We start from the raw sequence: 20,176 nt of genomic DNA, 5'->3' as shown, positions 1-20,176 counted from the left end.
AATGCCCTTTTGAAAAATCATCACAGTTAACCACTTATCTAATGCGATAGTTTTTTCATGCCACCTTCCGAGTGTGGCCATCTGGAATATAGCTATAAACACTTTTTGCCAACTACTTTTGTGCATTTTGAGGAGGAAAAGGAAAAGGCAGTGGATGGAGAAGAGGAGAAAAATGGCAAATACACAAAGATTTAAGTGAGGGTTGGTAGGTGGTGCGTAGGGGATTTGAACTCTAAACATTCTTGCTCTGAAAACCAGTATCAACCTTGTTGAGCTACAGCTCCTCTTATAAAACTGTCTCCAATCCACACAGCATAATGCCAGAGTACACAGTGGCAGAGACACATCTAAAACATACAGGAAGGGTGTCCACAGCACAATGCCTGATTAGATATAAGATGGTCGCCTTGTAACCCTGGGGGCTTGAGCTCAAAACCTTTGCGTCTGAAGGCAAGCGCTGATCTCGGTGAGCTATTGAAGGATTTTGGAATGTTGTCAAAAAGTCATTCATCGTTAGAAAATTCTGACAATGCTTTTTTTTTTGTCTAGTAATTAATTTTATTAAGTCAATCCAGGCTGACTGAACATCATTACTTCACTAGAACTGAAGTGATTATTATTTGAATCAGGTGTGTTGATGCAGAGGCACATCTAAAACATGCAGGGCAGTGTTGTCCACAGAACAACGCCTGATTAGATATGGTTTGATCATCTTGCAACACCAGGGGCTCGACCACAGAACCTTTGTCGCCGTAGGCAGGTACTGATCTCAGGGAGCTATTATCTGGGTGATGAGACAACTGGCCTCACGGCATTGAGTAGACAACTGGCAAGACTGCATGATAATGCAGAATTTTAAACTACTGTCAAAAATGTATTAATTCATATTATATAATTAGTGATGAACTGATATTTAAAGATGCTCTATTTTGCATTGACTTCAATGACGTAGATGAAGACACAATTAAAAACACACCTCAAAGTTTTGTGAATTCTTTCCATGAACATCAAAGATTTAGTTTGGACTAGATTTGTTTAAACTAGTGGATGCAGTAGAACGTTTAAATGCACTGTGGGCAGGAGGACAGTCTGGAGATGAAGTTCCGAAGTTTGGTGTAAATCGAAAGAAAAACGTTGGAGGAGATAGGTTTAAGAAGTAGATTGATGGACTTCCAAATTGCTTCTGGATAAAAGCAGGACACATTTTCTGCTGTATTGGGGATACAGTTTGACGTAAGTTGCGACGTTGTAGCATGTACGGTACATTTGTTATGAATTCTAAAAGTTGAGAATTTTAGATGGCTGTTGTAGCGCCACCATCAGGATTATTAGCATACAAATTGGACTGATTAAGTTTGGTACACAGAAGAAGAAGAAGAAGAAGAAGAAGAAGAAGAAGAAGAAGAAGAAGAAGAAGAAAACTGGCAAATAAAACAAGAGGGTCCATGCAACTTTGCTACTCGGCCTCTAACAAGCAGCAGTGCAGGGGCTATTATAAGGTGCAAAAGACACACACAGACTGACCTGGCCTGACTTGGCCCCAGATGACGGTTCACATTTCCTACGCCCAGTAGACAGGTCAAACAACTGCATCCCACTTCCTTTTCCTACAGTGACCTCGTCTGACTGCTGTGGCAAGCATCCACACTCCTCCCACCTTAGTCTCCAGGTGCCCTGAAACAGAAACATTATTCAGGAAACATTGTTACCATCCCACTGTCCTTCATGTAGCATGTCACATGTAGCTGTGTCTACTGCCCTATAGAAAGTTCACTGTTTGCATGCTACAATAAACATCAAGAGCTGCAGATATCTGATCATGAACGATTCCATATTACTAACAAATACGGACACACTGTACACGCACATACCTATATACACAAAAAGAGAACATATATAGATTTTGAGTCCTTTCAGGAAATGGAAATAATTATGCATTTCCTTGCACTGCTAGTTGGTGTTAAAAGTCTACTTGGCCTTTAGAACATCAGCAGCGAGGCGGGTCTACAGGTGGTGTGATGTGTCTTTGACCACATCACACCACCATCATTTTGGTTTTAACACTGTCATACACTTTACATAAGTGCCCAAAATGTGAAAGTGGAAATATCAGATGCAGTTTTCCAACTGTTACTTGCTCCTATTTTTAGGTAGTGTACCTTTTTTTTTTTTTAAATGAGGTACACAACTCTATAAAGAGGTGCTAATAAATGACACACATTTCATGGAACCCTCCACTACGCCTGGCATTTTTTCTTTGCTGATTCAAGCGCCCACACCTTGCACTACTGACCGCAGTCATTTTCATGGTAGCTATAAATGTTGGTGGTGCTCACTCTCTCATTTTCTAACTTGTTTTTATTGTGCAGACAAGTGATTATTATATAAATGGTTGAAAAATCACTGGGTTACACTTTGACAACCCATCCATCCATCCATTCATTTATCACTTTGTCTGAAAGCCTTTCACTCCCACACTTTCTATTGTTCCTGTTCATGGACTTAAAGAACCATACTTTAGATTTAGATGTTTTAGCTTATTGGCAACAAACCACATACAACATTTCAGGTAGCCCCGGCTTCTAATTGTTGGACACTATAAAAAAATCTCTTGCTGATAATAAACTTGTTTAATATAATCAATCACAGTATTCTTTATTTATTTATTATATTAAAGTCACATTTTAAGTTAATGCAAAGCTTTCAGGGCCCGTTGTAAAAACGTGCATTGTCTAAAAATGTGACAAATGCTTTAGAAAATTGTGATTTGTGTTTACACCGTAGTTAAAAAATGGGCTAAAACATCCCCAAGCACTGGCACAGTCATTTAAAGCAAATTAACCCTGCCAAGAATTTGGCTCTACAGTATATGTATCTAACCATATATGTACAGTATATGTATGTTGCAAGGAGAACAATGTTAGTGTTGTAGTGTGTGCGAAAGTGGGGGTCAGATGTCACTGAGGTGTGCTGGTTGAGGGAGCTGAAACTGTGACCGCACTGACTGCACCTTGTTATAATTACACACTCACGTTAAAACCCAAATTTCTTCAACACATTCACCCCCTGGGTTATTATTAAATGTTCTTTTACTCTCCTCACCATTGTGCACCAATCTCAGTTATATCCTCCACTGACATGTTTTCTGAGAGCTGGTGTTATTGCTAATACAGTTAGGGCTGGAAAACCAAACAAAGCATGAAACAGCACTCCATCACCTGGCCTGATGATGTCATGATATACCCTGCTTAAACTACAACCCCACCTTTCTTATGGCACGTGTCAAAGATTGGTGTTTGGGTGGATGTATGTCTAAGTTTAAATCAGTGACATTTTTTGGACGTTGAGTAGTGACAGGGCATGTTTTAAGAGCCCCCTTTATGTTATAAAGTTGAACCAGACCATGCAGCACCGGAGCTGGGTGTGAATGGGGGGTTGTGTCTCTGAACAGTCCACTCTTTAAACTTCCATTACCAGGTCCACCCTAGCGGATCAAGTATTCATGGTAGAGGTGTCACCATCAGGATGGTTGCTGCCTCTGGCCTCAGGTAGAGTAGATTTAGTGTTTCAACCGAATTCTGGTTGCAACACATCCCATTACTACAAACTATAGCAACATTAGTGAGATCATTTATGATTCCGCCTTAACCTTTAGGGTTTCTTACCTAAAAATAATTTTAAGTTGGAAATGTGTTTGTAGCTGAGTTTAAAGCTTCTACTAGGGAAATGACACAATATTATAAAAATTGCTTTGTTTAGTGCTTTAGTCTTTAGTGGACGACATTTTACAAATGCTCTTGATATAGTTTAACAAGATTAAGTCTCACGCTATCGGCTCTGTGAAAGTGTATTTATGCCCAGCAGTGTTTTGAGCTAAAAGCTAATGTCAGCATGCTAACATTTTTATGCTTAGCAGGTACTGTTAACTGTGTTCACCATCTTAGTTTAGGGTATTAGCATACTAACGTGCTAATAAGCACATGTTAGCAGCAGACGCTGATAAGAATGTTTTAGTTAAGCAGGTATTTGGTCATACATTTTGGACACGATGATGATGCTAGATGAGAGGTTAATGGACCACCAAAGTGATTACAATTCATCCTGAGACATAACGGTTTGTACCAAATTTCACGGCAAGCCATCAAATAGTGGTCAAGAAATCAAATTTAAAACATTCAAAAAGTGAGCCTCATTGTGGTATCGGAGGAAAAGTACAGGGATCGCTAATGTCAACAGAATACATCCTCTAGGAACCATGAATGCCTGTATAAAAGTTTGTAGCAATTTATCCAAGTGTTTAAGATATTTCACTCTGGGTAAAGGGATGGGACGACAGCCATCCCTTGAACAACACATAAACACGGCTAAAAACTATGTAAGTGAGACTTTGCGGTTATTGGTACTTTTATAATCTAAATGTTTCACGCTATTGCGTTTGTTATCTTTATGTACACAGACTGATTTTCAGATTTTAAGTGGAATAAATAATAGAAATCCTTTTAGTGTTAATTTCGTCAGACGAGATGAGACTAAATATGTTCGTCGACAACCTTTTTTTACATAACTAAGACGAGATGATGACGAGACTGCACCAATGTCCAAAAATGCTGACTAAGACTAAATTAACATGCATTTTTGTTGACGAAAAAAGACGAGAAAATGTTTTGCATAAAATAAAAACTAAGATAAAATCTCTCTTCATTTTCGTCTACAACCGTCTCTACTTTTTCATCATGAGATAGAATATTCAGCTGTTACTAGGGTTGGGTACCGAGACCTGGTGCTAATACGCCACCTTAACGACCGTTATTTACCGGACTGAATACCAACGTGGATTTTGGTGCCTCATTTCGGTGCCACTTAAATGCCTGCGCTTCTCTTTGATGCTCCTAAATGAACGTTAGAGGCAACCAAAACATCTCCGCATGTCACGCTAGTTAACACTACACTTGGCATTGGGTAACGTTAGCCTACCGTTAGTTAGCAGCTGGATTAAACACGGTTAAAATGTTGACAGCTAAACGCTGTAAAAGTTTGTCTGTATTTCACTGTAGAGGATTCACATACCGGGACGTACGACAGTCTACTCTGTACTGCTGCTGTTGTCTGAAAAATAACACAGATGTTGCGTTCACTTGAAACTTGCCTCGCCAGCCTCGTGCTGCATTCAAAGTTATTGTAAAATACCCTTTTCCCATCCAGTGGTTGTTTTTGTCGTTTAACAGGAATTTACTGGTGAAATAAGGAAGAGGCTCGATATTTGGTTGCATTTTACATACGATGATATTAACAAAAAATCTGAATGTGTCATTATAACTTTGACTGAAATGGTTATCAGAAATAATCTCAGAAATTATTTATTATTTAAAAAAAGACTAAAATGTTTTGACTAAAACTTGACTAAGATATATTGAGTTCTCTTTTGACTAAAACTAAACTAAAATGACGAGACTTTTAGTCGATTAAAACTTGACTAAGATACCTTGAGTTCTCTTTTGACTAAAACGAGACTAAAATGACAAGACTTTTAGTCAACTAAAACTTGACTAACAAAAAAATAACTTGACTAACAAGGACATTTGGCACAAGACCAAGACTTGCGTAGGTGACAAAATTAACACTAAATCCTTTAAAGACATACCTTTAAAGCTATAGTGCGTAGTTTCTGTCACCCCCATGAGGAATTCTAAGTAATGACAACAAAACTGCCGTTGCATCCACATGATACAAGCCTTCCATGATCATGCAACACCCCCACCCCTCCTCCACGCAGTTGCTTGCAGCCAAGGAGGACACAGAGGATTAAAAAAACTGATGGACTCTTCAGAAGAGGTAATTAACTTCACTCGATTTTCTGTGCAAAAGTCGCCGGATGACACAATTTTCTGAAATACAGAGAGAGTTTTGTGGAATGTTAACGGACGTTCATTAATATGAAAAAGTAACACACTAAAGCTTTAAAGAGGGTAATCCTGTGTTTATTGCTCTTATTTGTGTTAAGAATAGAAGGCGTTGAAGAAAAATGTTGGATTCACTGCTGTGTGGACAAAGACCGACAATGAACTGGTTACTCATGCCATGCTCATACTGTTCAAAAAGAAAGTGTCATCACTTTCATCTTGGCTAAGGCATATCTCACAGCATCATCTATTTGCACTCATTCACACCTGCCAAGAAGTAGATAAAACAGAGAAGGACAAAGGAGAGACAAAAGTGAAGAGAAAGAATGTGAATGTTGGATGCTCCCTTGCAGTTGGAGTCATGCTTTTGTCTTCCAAAGCATATCTCAGAGGACATCCAGGTCTCATTCACTCAGCTCCACTGGCTTTTATGTCCACCAAAAAATGTCTCCATGGTGTACGCTGCATACCAAGTGCAAAAGAAACCAAATGTAATTGTTTTCAGTGATTATGTTTCACTTTCCTTCATTTCTTGGGAATACAGTTTTGGTTTAACTGATTATGGTTACATTTCTGAATCAATGAAACGCTTTCATAGAATTAAAGAGGAAATACGAAATAATTACATGGTCTCACAGCATATTAACAACAAAATTGGTTCATAATTACTGTGAAACATAAACCCCAGTGTGCCCAGATGACAGTGGCTGGAAAGACTAACAAACACAAAGAGAATCTCACTTGAGTGAGTTAGCTACCCACTATTTACTGAAAACAAAACACCCTTCTGCTGACATGAGGCATGCTTCTGGTCCACTCAGTACAGTGAGAAAACATTGTAACATCGTAACATCGTTTGTGGCTGTGTATATACATGTGTGTGGTTGTAACATGGCCACACAGATCAGAATCTGTCTGGCTTTTTTATTTTTCCCTGCATGAAACCATATGACTGTCCTTTAACAGGCTTTAACGGATGTGGATGCTGACAGTCAGAGGGCCAGACACTGACCTGCAGCATTAGAAGCCCGGAAACTATCCAACAAAATGCTACACAGCTTTTGACAGCTTCCTCCCTCTCTATCTGTCCCTTTGGAGCAGGACCCAGTGGGTGTTTTGGCTGGGTCAGATTTACAGAAGATCTAAGCAACACTGAGCCCAACCTGGCCAGCTAATTGGAAAAAGGTTTGTGCATTATGAGGTCCGCAGAGAGCGCTTTCAGCACCTCCATATTGAATGAGTAACGAAATAACACACGGAGGCACATAGGTGAAGCAGATGCACACATGTTCACTTGTGTAAGGAGAAATCCTCTACAATATGTATGCACGCAGATGCAAACATCACGATTTCAACGGCATAAAAATTAAGAAGAACTTTTGGCGCAGTGCTCATATTACTGAATGACATGAGCAAGGGAATGGGAAAGGCAAAAGTTGAACATTCAGCTACACATGTTTGGCACGAACATTGCCATACACTCCCATTATGCATCCAAAATGTATATGTTGTATTCAAAGGACAATAAATATACACAGGTATACGTGTCCTCTTGCACTTTCTCAGGCAGTATACAAAGTAAAGTACAACACCTTTCCTGTTTTGCCAACATATTCTCTTGTGCTAATGGGCTGCTCAAAAACCCACATTGTAAGCATAAATCATACTTTTGCATCTTGTTAAAAGCGTACATTTTGCAACTTCATACATCTGGAACCATAGGACTTTCATGACAGGCAATACCACTGCTGTACTAAGATGTCTGAGCACATATCTTTCACAGGCATTATGGATCAGTGAAAAGGCATGAATATTGCATATTGGCCTGTCCGATGAATACGGCCCCATACATAAATCTTTCATCAACCCGAGGCCTTTGTATCACTGCCCAGCAGGTGAACAAGAGGTCTTGAACTTGGCAACAATAGAAAGACTTTGAAGACACACCACCACAGACTCTTGCAATATTGGGATGAAGAAACACTACACCTGATGAAAATAATACATAGAGACAATGTACACTTGTCTGGCTTTGTCATTAATGAAAAAAGGTTAACGAGCAGAAATTATAGAATTCTGCCTTCAGTAGCTGAGTTGCAAAGACAAATTCATTATTTGTATCAGTCACGCTAGTAGCAGAGCTCTAGAGATGGCGATGCTAGTCAAACTACCACTACAAAACTAAAATATCTCAACAATCAGGCTATTGGATGGTTTGCTAAAGGTTTTGACATCCATGATTCCCAGATTATGCATCCTAATGACTTTGGTCGTCCCCAGACACACCAAGGAGATTATCAGCCGTTGGACAGTCTGGCGAGGTCAGTGACTCGAGTCTGTTCGGTGTGTCCCGCGCCGTCGTCAGTCTGGGGGGCTGTCGGCGTTCATTTTGGCCGACCTGACATGTTCAGTCGCCGGCAGGGCAGTCGGGACTCACCCGGAAATGGCGAGCGGAATGAGGTGACTGAAGGCTCTCAAAGTCGCAACAATACAGATTAGCGCCGCCTGCTGTTATAGAGATGTATTACGTCTCGTCTCGTCTTTTTGGTGTGTTCTGTGGCACTTTTTGGACCAACACGGGGAGACTGATCATTTCGACTGACTTTTCTGTCAACGGTCGGCCGTCGGCTATATGTGTAAGCAGCTTAAGGCAATCAGGAGGTTGACATTTCGGTCACATTTTGATCATTTGGGTTGGTTTTGAGCAAACTATTAGACAGATTCCCACAAATTTCTTTAAAGAAATACATGTTTCCTACAGGATGAATTGTAATAACTTTGGTTATTGGCACCAGCAACGGCAGCAACAGACTATCGTTTGCAGCTAAACCAGTAGAATACACACAATCTATCATAGGACAGCACATGCACCCTGAGCCCGAAAAAGGGTGCCGCTTCACGGCAACAGACAGCACCAAGCACACCCCCACAGCAGTGAGCAGTAGCTGCCAGCGAGCCAGCTAGCCAATTTGGGCTGAAAGACTGAAAGGTACAGTATTATTGCCAGCTATTCTGCTTGTGTTTGATTGTTGCATTTAACAGAGTTGTTTATTTATGTATTTACTAGACTGAAAGAGAGAGAGATCCTGGAAAAAAACTGTTAACAGTCTAACTCAACAATTCAGTACCACACAGTTTGGTCTTTTTACATGTTTTTAAGTATTTTCTTACATCTATAATGCGTTTAGAAAGAAATCATAAATTTTGCTTCACCCAGACTTAAACACCACAACCAGGTCAAACTTTAATTCCTTAGCTGTACTTTGTGTAATGCTAATTAGCTATTGTTAGCATGCTAAACTAAGATAGGGACCATGGTAAATATAACTTGCTACTCATTAGCATGCTAACATTGTCAATGTGAGGATGTTAGCATACTGATGTTAGTACTTTGCTCAAAGCACCACTGTGCCGAAGTACAACCTCAGAGAGCCGCTGGCAGGCTGTAGACAGCTGGTCTTGTTTCAACTTGCTAGGAGTGGAGAAATCATTATCTGTCAAAATGTAAATGACAAGATGACTAGCAAAGAAAATTTATTTGGTGAATAAATGGTGTTAGGTTTAGTGTGTCTGGTCTGGCAAAATGTTTCAATTTCATTATTGAAAAGTTAAGCATTTTCTTGACTGTTGTTTGTAAAGTATGTGACCACCACAACGTCCCACAAATACAGTACCTAACTTTTTATTTGTCTGAATCCATAATCGCAACGTATCGCAATGTGCGCAACGGATCATGTTCTCAGTTGGTAAACTCTTCGCTCACACAAAATGGAGGAAGCTATATGTAGCAAGGAACACTGAATGGATAATCAAAACACCAAAGTAATGGTAAGTAAGGCCATTATAATTGAAATTTCACCAACATTTTCCATAAGTAATGAACTATCATGCATCTCCCACACTGGAAATTTTGTCATGAACCTTCATCCGTCAGATTCTGTATTTCCCAGTGTGACAGCTTGAGGTGTTTTATATGGAAAGTCATACTCACAGACTGAAACGTCTATAGCCTGCATAATAGCACATCCAGACCGCTTACAATCACACTGACTAGTGTGAAAGGTGCTTGAAGTGGGCGGATAATAAATGACTTGCTGAAGACATAAAGCCTTTGGGCTGGTGTTTAGATTTATGCTGTGATATAAGCTCGGATATCATGCTCTAAAAGTTAGATAGATGACCTGCTCGGGAGAAATGCGTCATCAGAAGTACTTCACTCTAATCAATATATGGTGTGTGTTTTGTCACTCCAACATTTTAATGTGACACACACACACACGCGGTCGGTTGATGTTTGGCAGTGGTGAGCAGTGATATCCCGTCCAGTGCAGCTGGTGTGCAGCCTCTAGGCAGCCCTGTGCTCTGGTTTGATTTTAGTCCAGGGCAAACCAGGACTTTCACATTCCTGCTATTCAATTGGAATTAACGTATGTGTTACTGCCTGAGACTGATATAAATAATATATGCTTACATATGTGCATTTGGAGGAAAATGACCTTGAATAATGAAGTCTAAGGTGAGGTGCAGTTTGCCCTCAGGGCTAGCCAGTGTAATATTACATGACACTTTTTTTTCTTTCTCTCCAACTCATTCTCCTTGCTCCATCTTCAAGTGAGGCCGTTCCAAGCTGGAAAGTTCTGCTGCTGTTACATAAACCGCTCGAACGGCTGCGGGGTCAGGAAAAAGGGAAGAAAAGAGGGAGAAAAACAAGTTAAAAGTTGAGTGTATTGTGGGAAAATGAAGCTCAATGATAAAGACGATCTGGAACGGGTAAAACCTGTATCATCAGGAACGTCTAAAAACTCCTCTTCATCAGATCCTGAAGAGAAGAGGAAGAACAAAAGAGCAGGAGGAAATTTGAAGCAGAGTGAAGGCAGCTTAGCAGCTCCCATCCAAAAAGCCTGGAAGAAAGGGAAGGAGGGAAAACTAAAAACAAGGCATTAAATGGCTCGATGGCGTCCAGGGCTCCGGCTGAAACCCTCATGGAACCAGCCAGGTCAATCCTGAGACAGAAAAAAAGACTCAGCTTTGGACCAATTTCAACCTGACATGTCTTCCTGCAAAGAAGATGTTTTCTTTGTTAACATGAATCCCTTGCGACACTGGTGATCCAGGATTTTATTGAACGGGTTAGCTGGATCTGATCCATGCTTTTATCTTTGAGCTTGGAGAGGTGCATTTCACTAGTTTTGTTTCTCATTTCACCCTTCCTGCTAACACTCCTGATGACCCAAACATAACTTCGGGAGGCCTACAAACTTCTCACTTTCTATTGGATGTGCAGTCCATGCTTAATAGTTGAGCAATGCATGAGTTATTAGATTTATAAGAAGTTTGTCTGGAAGTGGGTGATGATTCATATTCCAAATGGTTTGCACATGCTGTAGCATATTTCAGTGGGTATAGAATGTGACTGAAAACCAAGTCAACTCATAATCACTCCTCAAAACCACATCCATGTTTATTTACTGATGTGTTTATGCGTATAAATCCCAAACGAACATCTCCTCAAACCGCTAAAATCTCACTTTCACCACGAACAACAAGATGTGTTTTCGCAGACAAGTGTAGAGCCTGTCAATTACGTAACATCTCTCGTGTTCTTGCGATCATCTTTTCAGGTGCGCACCAGAGACACGCTCATTAAAACAACCACCTCTTCCCACCGCTTCACTGCCCGGAAACATTATTCAGTCTGTCTGTCTTTTTTTTTTTTTTTTTTTTTACCATGAACACACTTGTTTGCTGCATTCTTTTTTTAAAAGAGTGCTGTCCATCCTGCTGTCATCTCCGCTCTTTCCACTGACCAGACAAAAAACACACACTCCGGAAACCTCTGGAAATCCCGGATGACTGCATATTCTCCAGTCAGCTCTTACCTCACCTGAGAGACAGCCCGTTTCCAATCAGACGCAGGACATTCCCAAAAAGTTGACTATCACACATGCTTTTCTTTGGTTTAGAGACTGCTGCCTACCCTTGAGCACAACAGCAAAACATTAACAAGACTAAGAAAATGAAGAAAAAAAAAAGTTGGAATGATTGAAACAGTGACTGAGAAAATAAAGTGGGAAAACTAAGAGAAACGGTGGCTAGAAATGGATGGAGTGGAGGTAGAAGAAAGGGATGCGGTATTCAATAAGTGCAGGTCAATACCAGGCTGTGCGCTGGGCTTTACTGTCACAGCGTGCCTTTCACCATTTGTTTCCCATAAAGGCCACATGGAAACGTTTGGCTGGCTTAAAGCAGATCGGTGCACGTTGTCTCGGGCCCGTAACATTTGCTACTTGTTTTTCAGGTCTGTCATAATAAAGTTTATTGAAAAATATAGACAGCTGCAATACATAATATTAATGATGATGACATAAACTAAACTAAAATGTAAAATAAAAACTATGCACGTGCCGACAGGAGACACCAAACTAAACTGTGTGAGGTATAAGTGATGGGAAATGACCTCCTCTCAGAGGATTGTGTTGTGTAAGAGGGTGGGGGGGGGGGGTTGGTAAACAAAAGATAATAATAGCATCTTTGAAGCAATTCCTCATGGCTTGGAGAGAGTCTTAAGTGCCTCAACAACAACTTCTTTTTTTCCTCCTTGTGTTTTCATTCTGCGACAACATCTGCAGTCTTGCAAAGGGAATAGAAATCACAGATGGAGAGGTTATGAGGAGTGAAGTCATAACGGAGCGATCATTATTTTGTAGTCTTCATACTTTCTTGTTTAATGGGTAAAACTGTGAAAACAATCAACACAAAACTCTCACTAGACATATTAGTCAACCTTTTAGTGTTGGGAGACAGAAAATTGCCTATTTGTGTGTTTGGACAAGGTCCTTCAAGTCTGTATTAACACCTATTTGTGAGTACAGTGGTTGTAATAAATTCATCATCTGCACTCTGGCCTCCATGTACAGTATGTGTGCATATATGTGTGTGTTTGTCAAGTCAAATTCCTGCGAGCATATGGCAGAGTGATACAGGTTTTCACAAGTACACAAACCCAGCTGTCCGTCCATTCCCCAGGTACACGGCTCTAATTCTGCCAAGTCATTTGCATTTAGCTTCTGCACAAAAACTATTTCCTGCCTGCTTTCCATCCAACATCCACATCCCAGGCCTACAGGGTGCATAGATATGTGCACATAATGTGTTGAGAGCTCGCCTAATGGCCCATGAGGCTTATTGCAAGCCGACTGCCGTCAGGGTGCTTCCACTTTCCCCTCTTTATCCTTTTAAATGAGCACTACCCCAGACAGGAGTGGGCAGAGGCTTAGGACAGTAAATAATAGAAATAAATCCCATCCTAATACATCTTGCTCTGCATTATGAAGTACAAAGACTGCATGTTGTCATTGTTTGTCTAATCTCCAGCCAAATTGAAGCTAGAGTCATATATTGGCATCGGCCACTCTGCTCAACTACTGCGAACTGTCTGCTCTTCCCATATTCATAATCTGAAAATGAATCTTTTATTTATGTTTTCTGGCAGCTAGAGCCTTTACTCCCACAAATAAGGGAATGTTTTTCTCCCACAATACCCACTTAAGCCTTATACTGAACATGATGCTGCCTACAGCTGAGGAATGTAATGTACACAGCAACCTCTGGTGGCTTTTTGGAGAATTTTACTTCAAGTGCCTGGACACTAAAACTGTAAAAGCAGAAATGGGTTTGTGTAATAGCAGTTGTAAAATAGGATGTGCAGAGCCCAAAACGTTTCCAGCAGCTAATAGCTGACAGATTTCTCCAAAAGGAAATCCTTATCTGACAATCTCATCCGCTAAGTACTTTGAGCAGACTCGTGAGTTTGGTACTAATGTTAAAAAAAGACAAAGAATAAGAAAAACATGACTTATGTTCTTGTGGTATCCACACTAGATTTTCTGGAGAATTTTCTTCTAAAGCAAGACCGGGGATGATTTGTGTGTGTGTGTGTGTGTGTGTGTGAATGGCCGCCTGTGTTTTCCGTTATTGACGAGGTGTGCAGTCGGTCTAAATGACAAGTTCTGTTCGTTACTTCTGGGTGATGTAAAACCATTCACAGGTGTGATAATCAGAACCACACCCCCCCCACACACACACCCCCCCACACACCCCCACACACACACACACACACACACACACACACACACACACACACACACACACACACACACACACACACACACACACACACACACACACACACACACACACACACACACACTGAACAAACATAAGAGAGGCATTAGGTCTGTTTTTGTTTGCCTTTGCAGAGCGGCTGCGGTACTCCAAAGCAATAACGCTCACACAGTACACTGAAGCAGAACCAAAAAGGTGGTACGGAGGACAAAGTGAGTGTGAGTGTGTGTGTGTGTTTGTGTGTGTGTGTGTCTAGGATCTGTGCAACTAGTTAAAACTACGTCAGGCCACCCAACAGGCATGTTATAAAGTTTTGAAGTCTTTCACTGTCACAATCACATGAGAAAAGCATTATACTGAATATGTCGCTTTTATTTGACATATCCATTTACATAAATTAACATGCCATATGATTGGCAGCAATATAGAATGTGATTTCTTTAAAAATAAAAAAAAAACATAAAAACATAATGATGTAAGGCTTTTCAGCCTTGCACAAAAAAAGATCTATACATGGTCAAATAAAAATAAATCATTCTTTAAAGAAACGTGACAGATATTTTAACTATGAAGTAAAAGTGACTTTACATGAGGGATGGTGACAGATAAATGGTCCGGGGGATTCTCTTGTCCTCGACAGCAACTGCTGTCATTTAGGCACAGACCTACAAAAACATTTCCCTCAAACACACAGATCAGTGCCATAGATTTATTTATTTTTTTACTCAAAGTATTCAAGACTGCAGGGCCATTTTATTATTATCTTGTGTTATGTTTCCATAGTGTACAGTGTTTCTTTTCCCTGGGGATCTCAATAGTCTCTTCTAATTCCTAGCATTCTTCTCCCAACAACACAGAAAGAAGGAGCGGGAGATGAAGATACTAGAAATTGAAGAGTGTGTTTACCACACATCTTGAAGTTTTGAGTTTGTTCATTCACCCGTTGATTCTGTGTGTGAAGGTGTTCCTCAGATGACTCAGTCCTTGCTAAATGAGATACAAGTAGTTGAGGGAAGGAACTTTTCATTTCCATCACTCGTCTCCTGCTGGGAGATTCTCTTCGATCCTCTTGATAAACTTCATGCGGATTTCTGTCACATTGTCCCCTCTCAGAGTGTCCTGAGCAAATCTCACATCCACGGCCATCTGGACCTAAATCAGATACATAATCACTTACATTTCTATGCACAGACTGTTTTCCTCTTGGTAAAATTGTTGCACAAATTTGCACAGGACATCTATCGACTTTACCTTAAGTGTAAAATGTATAGTGACTATGTTGCCCTTACCATCTCCAGGGCTCCTCTGAGGACCCCACACAGCAGGTTGGAGTAGACTAGCGTGCTGTGGTTATCCGGCAGCTCCACAAAGTCTACCAGCGGGTTGTTCTCAAGGATGAGGGAGAATTCATCTCCTGCCGGGCTCCAGTTGGTCACACTGGGAGTGACTCCCAGGTACATCTTAAATGCAACCTAACAACCAACCCCAGGAGGAGTGAGGAGTGGATAAAAAAAGAAATCAAGCGCAGTTTACTCAATTGAAAGCAGTCATTTTTGATTGCACATTTATTTAGCTGATCCTATTCGCACACACCTGATTTCTGATAACTGCTGTCTGTTGCTTCTTGTCCTCTGCAGCACTTTGTGCCTGTGATGTGTGTTGGCATCCTTTCACGCATGCACAAATCAAAGTTCGCTCAGGCTAATGAAATTGCAGTCAAAGCAATGAATATATTCACTAGCTTTTTTTTTTTTTTTTTTTTATATGTAAAATGGACAGACTCTGGAGCGCAGCCTCACCCTGACAAAAAAAGTACTTTTAGAAACACAAGAATACTGGCTAATAGCACCACGACTTCCTTAAGTCTTGCCTTCTGAAACAAACCATTCATGATCTAGAAAATCTGTTTTTGAACAAACAGACCTCTATTACAGTATATATTTCACTGATGAATGACTGAGGTGGTTATAGAGTTTAGCAAGAGGTTATGTGATATCCTCAGGCAAGGCTATCATTGCACCTTCCAAACCGCTGTCCTACAGTGGTCCTCCATTTACAGACATAACCCTTCACTTCATGACCAAGAGCCAGTTCCCTGAGCTAGTGTGGGGTTACATCTGTGGAATGACTTCCCTAGCAGGCAGCAGTAAAACCTTGAAAACAGCTGGAGTGCTGCTGAACACACAGACAGGCCTGAGCGCAGGCCTTTAATTGTCTGCCTACATCTTTCTGGCTATCAGACATTAAGGTAGTCTGACTGCGTAACGAGTCAAGGATATGTTAAAAGTCGAAGTTTAAAGTACAACATATAACAGTAATATGATTCAGCCAGGTGATTGTGTAAATAACAAGACTCCGAACACATTTATATGTACTATAGTTGTTTTAGAGCTTAACTAAGAGTTCCTGGACAGTGAAGCAGAGAAGGGGTATCACTGAATGTGGATCACCTTTCCGACAGATGAGATTACATTTCAGTCCACACGTAGGTGAATCCTCACCTTCTGAATATCAAGGTAACTATCACACAAAGCAAAGAGGAATGTGATCTTGGCCTTAAGTTTAGAAGTGGGACTTTAAGTTTTTCTGACCGTACTCGGTCACAACCCCTCCCAACATCCTTCCCTTTTGTGCGTGTTTTATCATCAACATCAGTCTCTCTAATCCTTCTTTTTCTGTCGTCTCTCCTTCTCCCTCCCTCCCTCCATCTTTGGGAGAAGTCCACAGTCACGCTCTGATTGGCCTGGAAAAGTCTATTACCTTAGCAATGACATCGGCTGTTTCTCGGAAATCCTGACACCTGCCAATGCTGGAGCGTGCCAAGAAGTCCTCGATCAGACGCACTCCGATGTTATAACCCCTATGAAAGACAGAGCGAGAGAGGCAAGATAATGAGCGATAAAGTAATTCTTGCTCTTCATAGTAAATTAAAAGTCCTGAGGAAAAATGATAGTAAAGAGAAAAGAAGACTGTTCCAAATGTTTTAAACATTTTTGGGTCATACACTTGGCAAAGGATGATAGTTATGATTAGAAGATCAAGTCAACTTATCCTAACTACAGAATCTAGAGCCAACTGATGCATCTTGATCCTAACATGATCTGTCTCTGACCACTCAGCTGGCAACTAGCAGACTGGGCTGTGCAGACTCACTGCCTTCTAAGGCCAGGTAAGGCAAACCTCATCATGACTTAGCTTGGAAAGAGCTTAAGGTTGCTGCACAACCAGACAAGCAAAATACAACCAGTCCAAAGTCATGTCACCATGACAGGATGTTCTGAATTTTTATAAACCCATCGATTTTTCTTAATCTTATTTTAATGGAGAACGGTATCCAGCATTCCAGAGATTTTTTTTCCCCTCATAAAAACAATGTTCTTTTCTTCAAACACCCTGCAAGTTATAAAGAAGTTACAAGAGCAAAGGGGAACCTCTGACACAGAAATGTGAGAAATAAAACCTGATTATGTCATCGCTCTGCTCTAGTTTGGGTCGAGGTATATTATGAATAGAGTGCAGCAGAATGTGTCAGAGCAGTGTGAAGGTACGAGTTAAAGGGAGACATCCAAGAGGCCAGAAAAAAAATGACTTCTCTTTAGTTGGTTAAACAAGCAAACGGGAACACAATCTAGCTAATGCACAGAAAGCAAGGTTACATCTTGTAATAGTTCATGTACAATATGTTCAGTACTGTGTGGACCATTGGTATTGGTATGGTATGGTACTGGTATTTTGCTGGACATTTGAAGGTTGTTTGTGATATATATTGTAAATGTGGAAGCCTTGCTGTTACATACTGTACCAATAACAAATTCCACCAATGTAGTTATTAAAGAGAATTGCGCTGGCATACACAAAGCCTTTTTTTGTTGTTGCTCCTAATGATGTATAATGGTGGGATAAAAATAGGTAATTAGTGCTAAAAAAAAGGACCCATGCAATTGATAAAACAAAATGATGCAATAAGAAAATAAAATGTTTTGTGTGCATGAATCAGTTTTAAAAACAAATTTTGTTTGTTTCACACCTGCAAGTCTTAGCACAAATGCATGTCATCTACACAATGTGTAAACTACAGCTAGGTTTGAACATAGTTAATGACAGCTGATGGAGATACTTACATCTTGTCCAGTTGTTTATTGACTTCCTCGTCATTCTCGTAGTCTTTACAGAGCTGGGTGACCAGGGCCCCGTAAGTCAGAGTGAACAGCTCAGAGTTCTACAACAGAGAAAACGACAGGCAAACTATTATGTGGTGATGAAAATTAAATAATAATAAAAACATGCATCCTCCTTGTTAAATGTGGAAAACTACTTGGGACAGTCCTTAAATTACCATAACCAAAAATGTACATCTATAATGACATGACCAGAGGGTAGCAAGTTTTAATACAAACAGGGAATGATCAAATCAGGTAGAAACGTCTAAATACCGATACATTTAATTTCTTCTTTCATATCTAAACACCAAGCCACCCTCAAAGATATGCTGAGCAAAGCAAGTAGGCAGCCAGGTAAAATGATGCAACACATAAATAGTGGCCAGTAGCGCCTTGTGGTTTAGGTTTAAAATGATAACAAGGTCCACACTCTTTAAAGTAGTGTAGCCAGTTACCTTGCCTATCTTAAGTTTATAAAGCATCTTCATTGGCACAGGTCAAGGCTAACATACAATTTCTTCCAATTTTGGACAAAGGCACCAGATAACGTTAAAGGGTTACTTTCTGCACCAGGAAGTCTAACCAGTCCTGCTATGGACAGCTCCTGGTGCTGAAATGAAGTCTGATAACAGTAATACAAAAATACTATGGTGTTAATAAATAATAAAAATAAAAACACTATACACTTTATACTTAATTAAAATAGTGTATAATTATGACTAGGTAGTCTTCACTGCAGCTGTAACTTTTATGACACCCCCAACAGTGCAAATAAAAACTGACCCATAGCTGAACATGATTAAAGACCTCTCAGAGTTTATGGATTTCATTTGGAAAATTATATTTAAAAAAGGTGAACGGTCTGGGGAAGGACTATGTACAGCTACGGAGGCTAGCTTCTATTTAGCTAGCTAGCTTCTGTGCTACAACGAACTAAACGTTAGCTAGCTACACTTTCTGGCAAAGCCAGTATTATATTCAATTCAACTATGGATAGAATACTTTTTTAACTTGTTCAAATGCTATTTACGTATCTAGCAACACCTGTCAAACAAAAATACATGACTAACGAGTAACGTTAATTTAGCTCGCAGAGGTGTAACGTTCGTGTAGCAACTTGTTTTGTTAGCATTTTGCTAGCTAGGTTTGGCTGACATTAATCCTGCGGGAGTCGCCTACCATCTTCTTGCTGTCTGTTGTTCGGTTGGATTGCCTGGACATTGTGGACAGTGTTACAGGCTTAAACAGGTGGCGACTCGATATTAATCCTTTATTTATTTGATTCTGGTTTAGCAGTTATTTCCGTAATCACCAGTGTAGTCACACACTTCTACTAATGCCAAGCTAGCTAGATTAAACCACAAACTTCCGGTCGTACTTTTATCTTAAACGATTTATTGAGAAAATACAAAGGATGAAAGGAAAAAACGTATTCGAAAAAAACTAAATACACTAAAACAAACAAACAAAAGCAAACAAACTTAACTATTGTTGTTATCGTGTCCATATAGAGTTCATTTTTTTAACAGGAGAAACATATTACACACTTTATTTTGAAGACAAAAGTCATCTAATTTCCGGCATTGCTTTGGTAACTTTACTAACTCCAGTCAGCTGTCACCAACATTTCCTCGGCTATTTCCTCTTGGCATGTTGTTTTATCGCCGTCCTGCGCCCGGGAGGGGAACACAGGACCACAGAGAGATATACTTCTCAAATAATTCTTATGATTGACCACAAGATGGCAGTATACGTAATATATTGACAGTAATATAGTAAAGCAAACGACCTGGCATTTTCTTTATAAAGCAGAAAATATAGCTTTAAAATAGCCTATAGCCCGCTAAAAATATAATGTAGTGACTATTCAAACTTTTGAAGCTGTATCTGTGTGTGTGTGTGTGTGTGTGTGTGTGTGTGTGTGTGTGTGTGTGTGTGTGTGTGTGTGTGTGTGTGTGTGTGTGTGTGTGTGTGTGTGTGTGTGTGTGTGTG

The 20,176-nt window shown here is 40.2% G+C and overlaps 1 protein-coding gene across 1 annotated transcript; it reads right to left on the bottom strand.

The window, feature by feature from the left end:
• Positions 1-14,719: 14,719 nt before the first annotated feature.
• trappc3 (trafficking protein particle complex subunit 3) lies at positions 14,720-19,528 on the bottom strand. Its single transcript, XM_028597520.1, has 5 exons — positions 19,364-19,528; positions 18,146-18,243; positions 16,785-16,884; positions 15,314-15,496; positions 14,720-15,176 (listed from the first exon to the last, which is right to left on the bottom strand). The coding sequence occupies exons 1-5, from the start codon at positions 19,403-19,405 to the stop codon at positions 15,057-15,059; spliced, it is 543 nt and encodes a 180-aa protein (XP_028453321.1). The 5' UTR covers positions 19,406-19,528; the 3' UTR covers positions 14,720-15,056.
• Between the last annotated feature and the right edge of the window lie 648 nt (positions 19,529-20,176).

Source organism: Perca flavescens, chromosome 14 (assembly GCF_004354835.1).
Source record: "Perca flavescens isolate YP-PL-M2 chromosome 14, PFLA_1.0, whole genome shotgun sequence".
In the NCBI taxonomy this organism is placed as follows: domain Eukaryota; kingdom Metazoa; phylum Chordata; class Actinopteri; order Perciformes; family Percidae; genus Perca; species Perca flavescens.
Note: the sequence above shows the minus strand (reverse complement) of the source record. Positions and strands in the feature narration are given on the sequence as shown.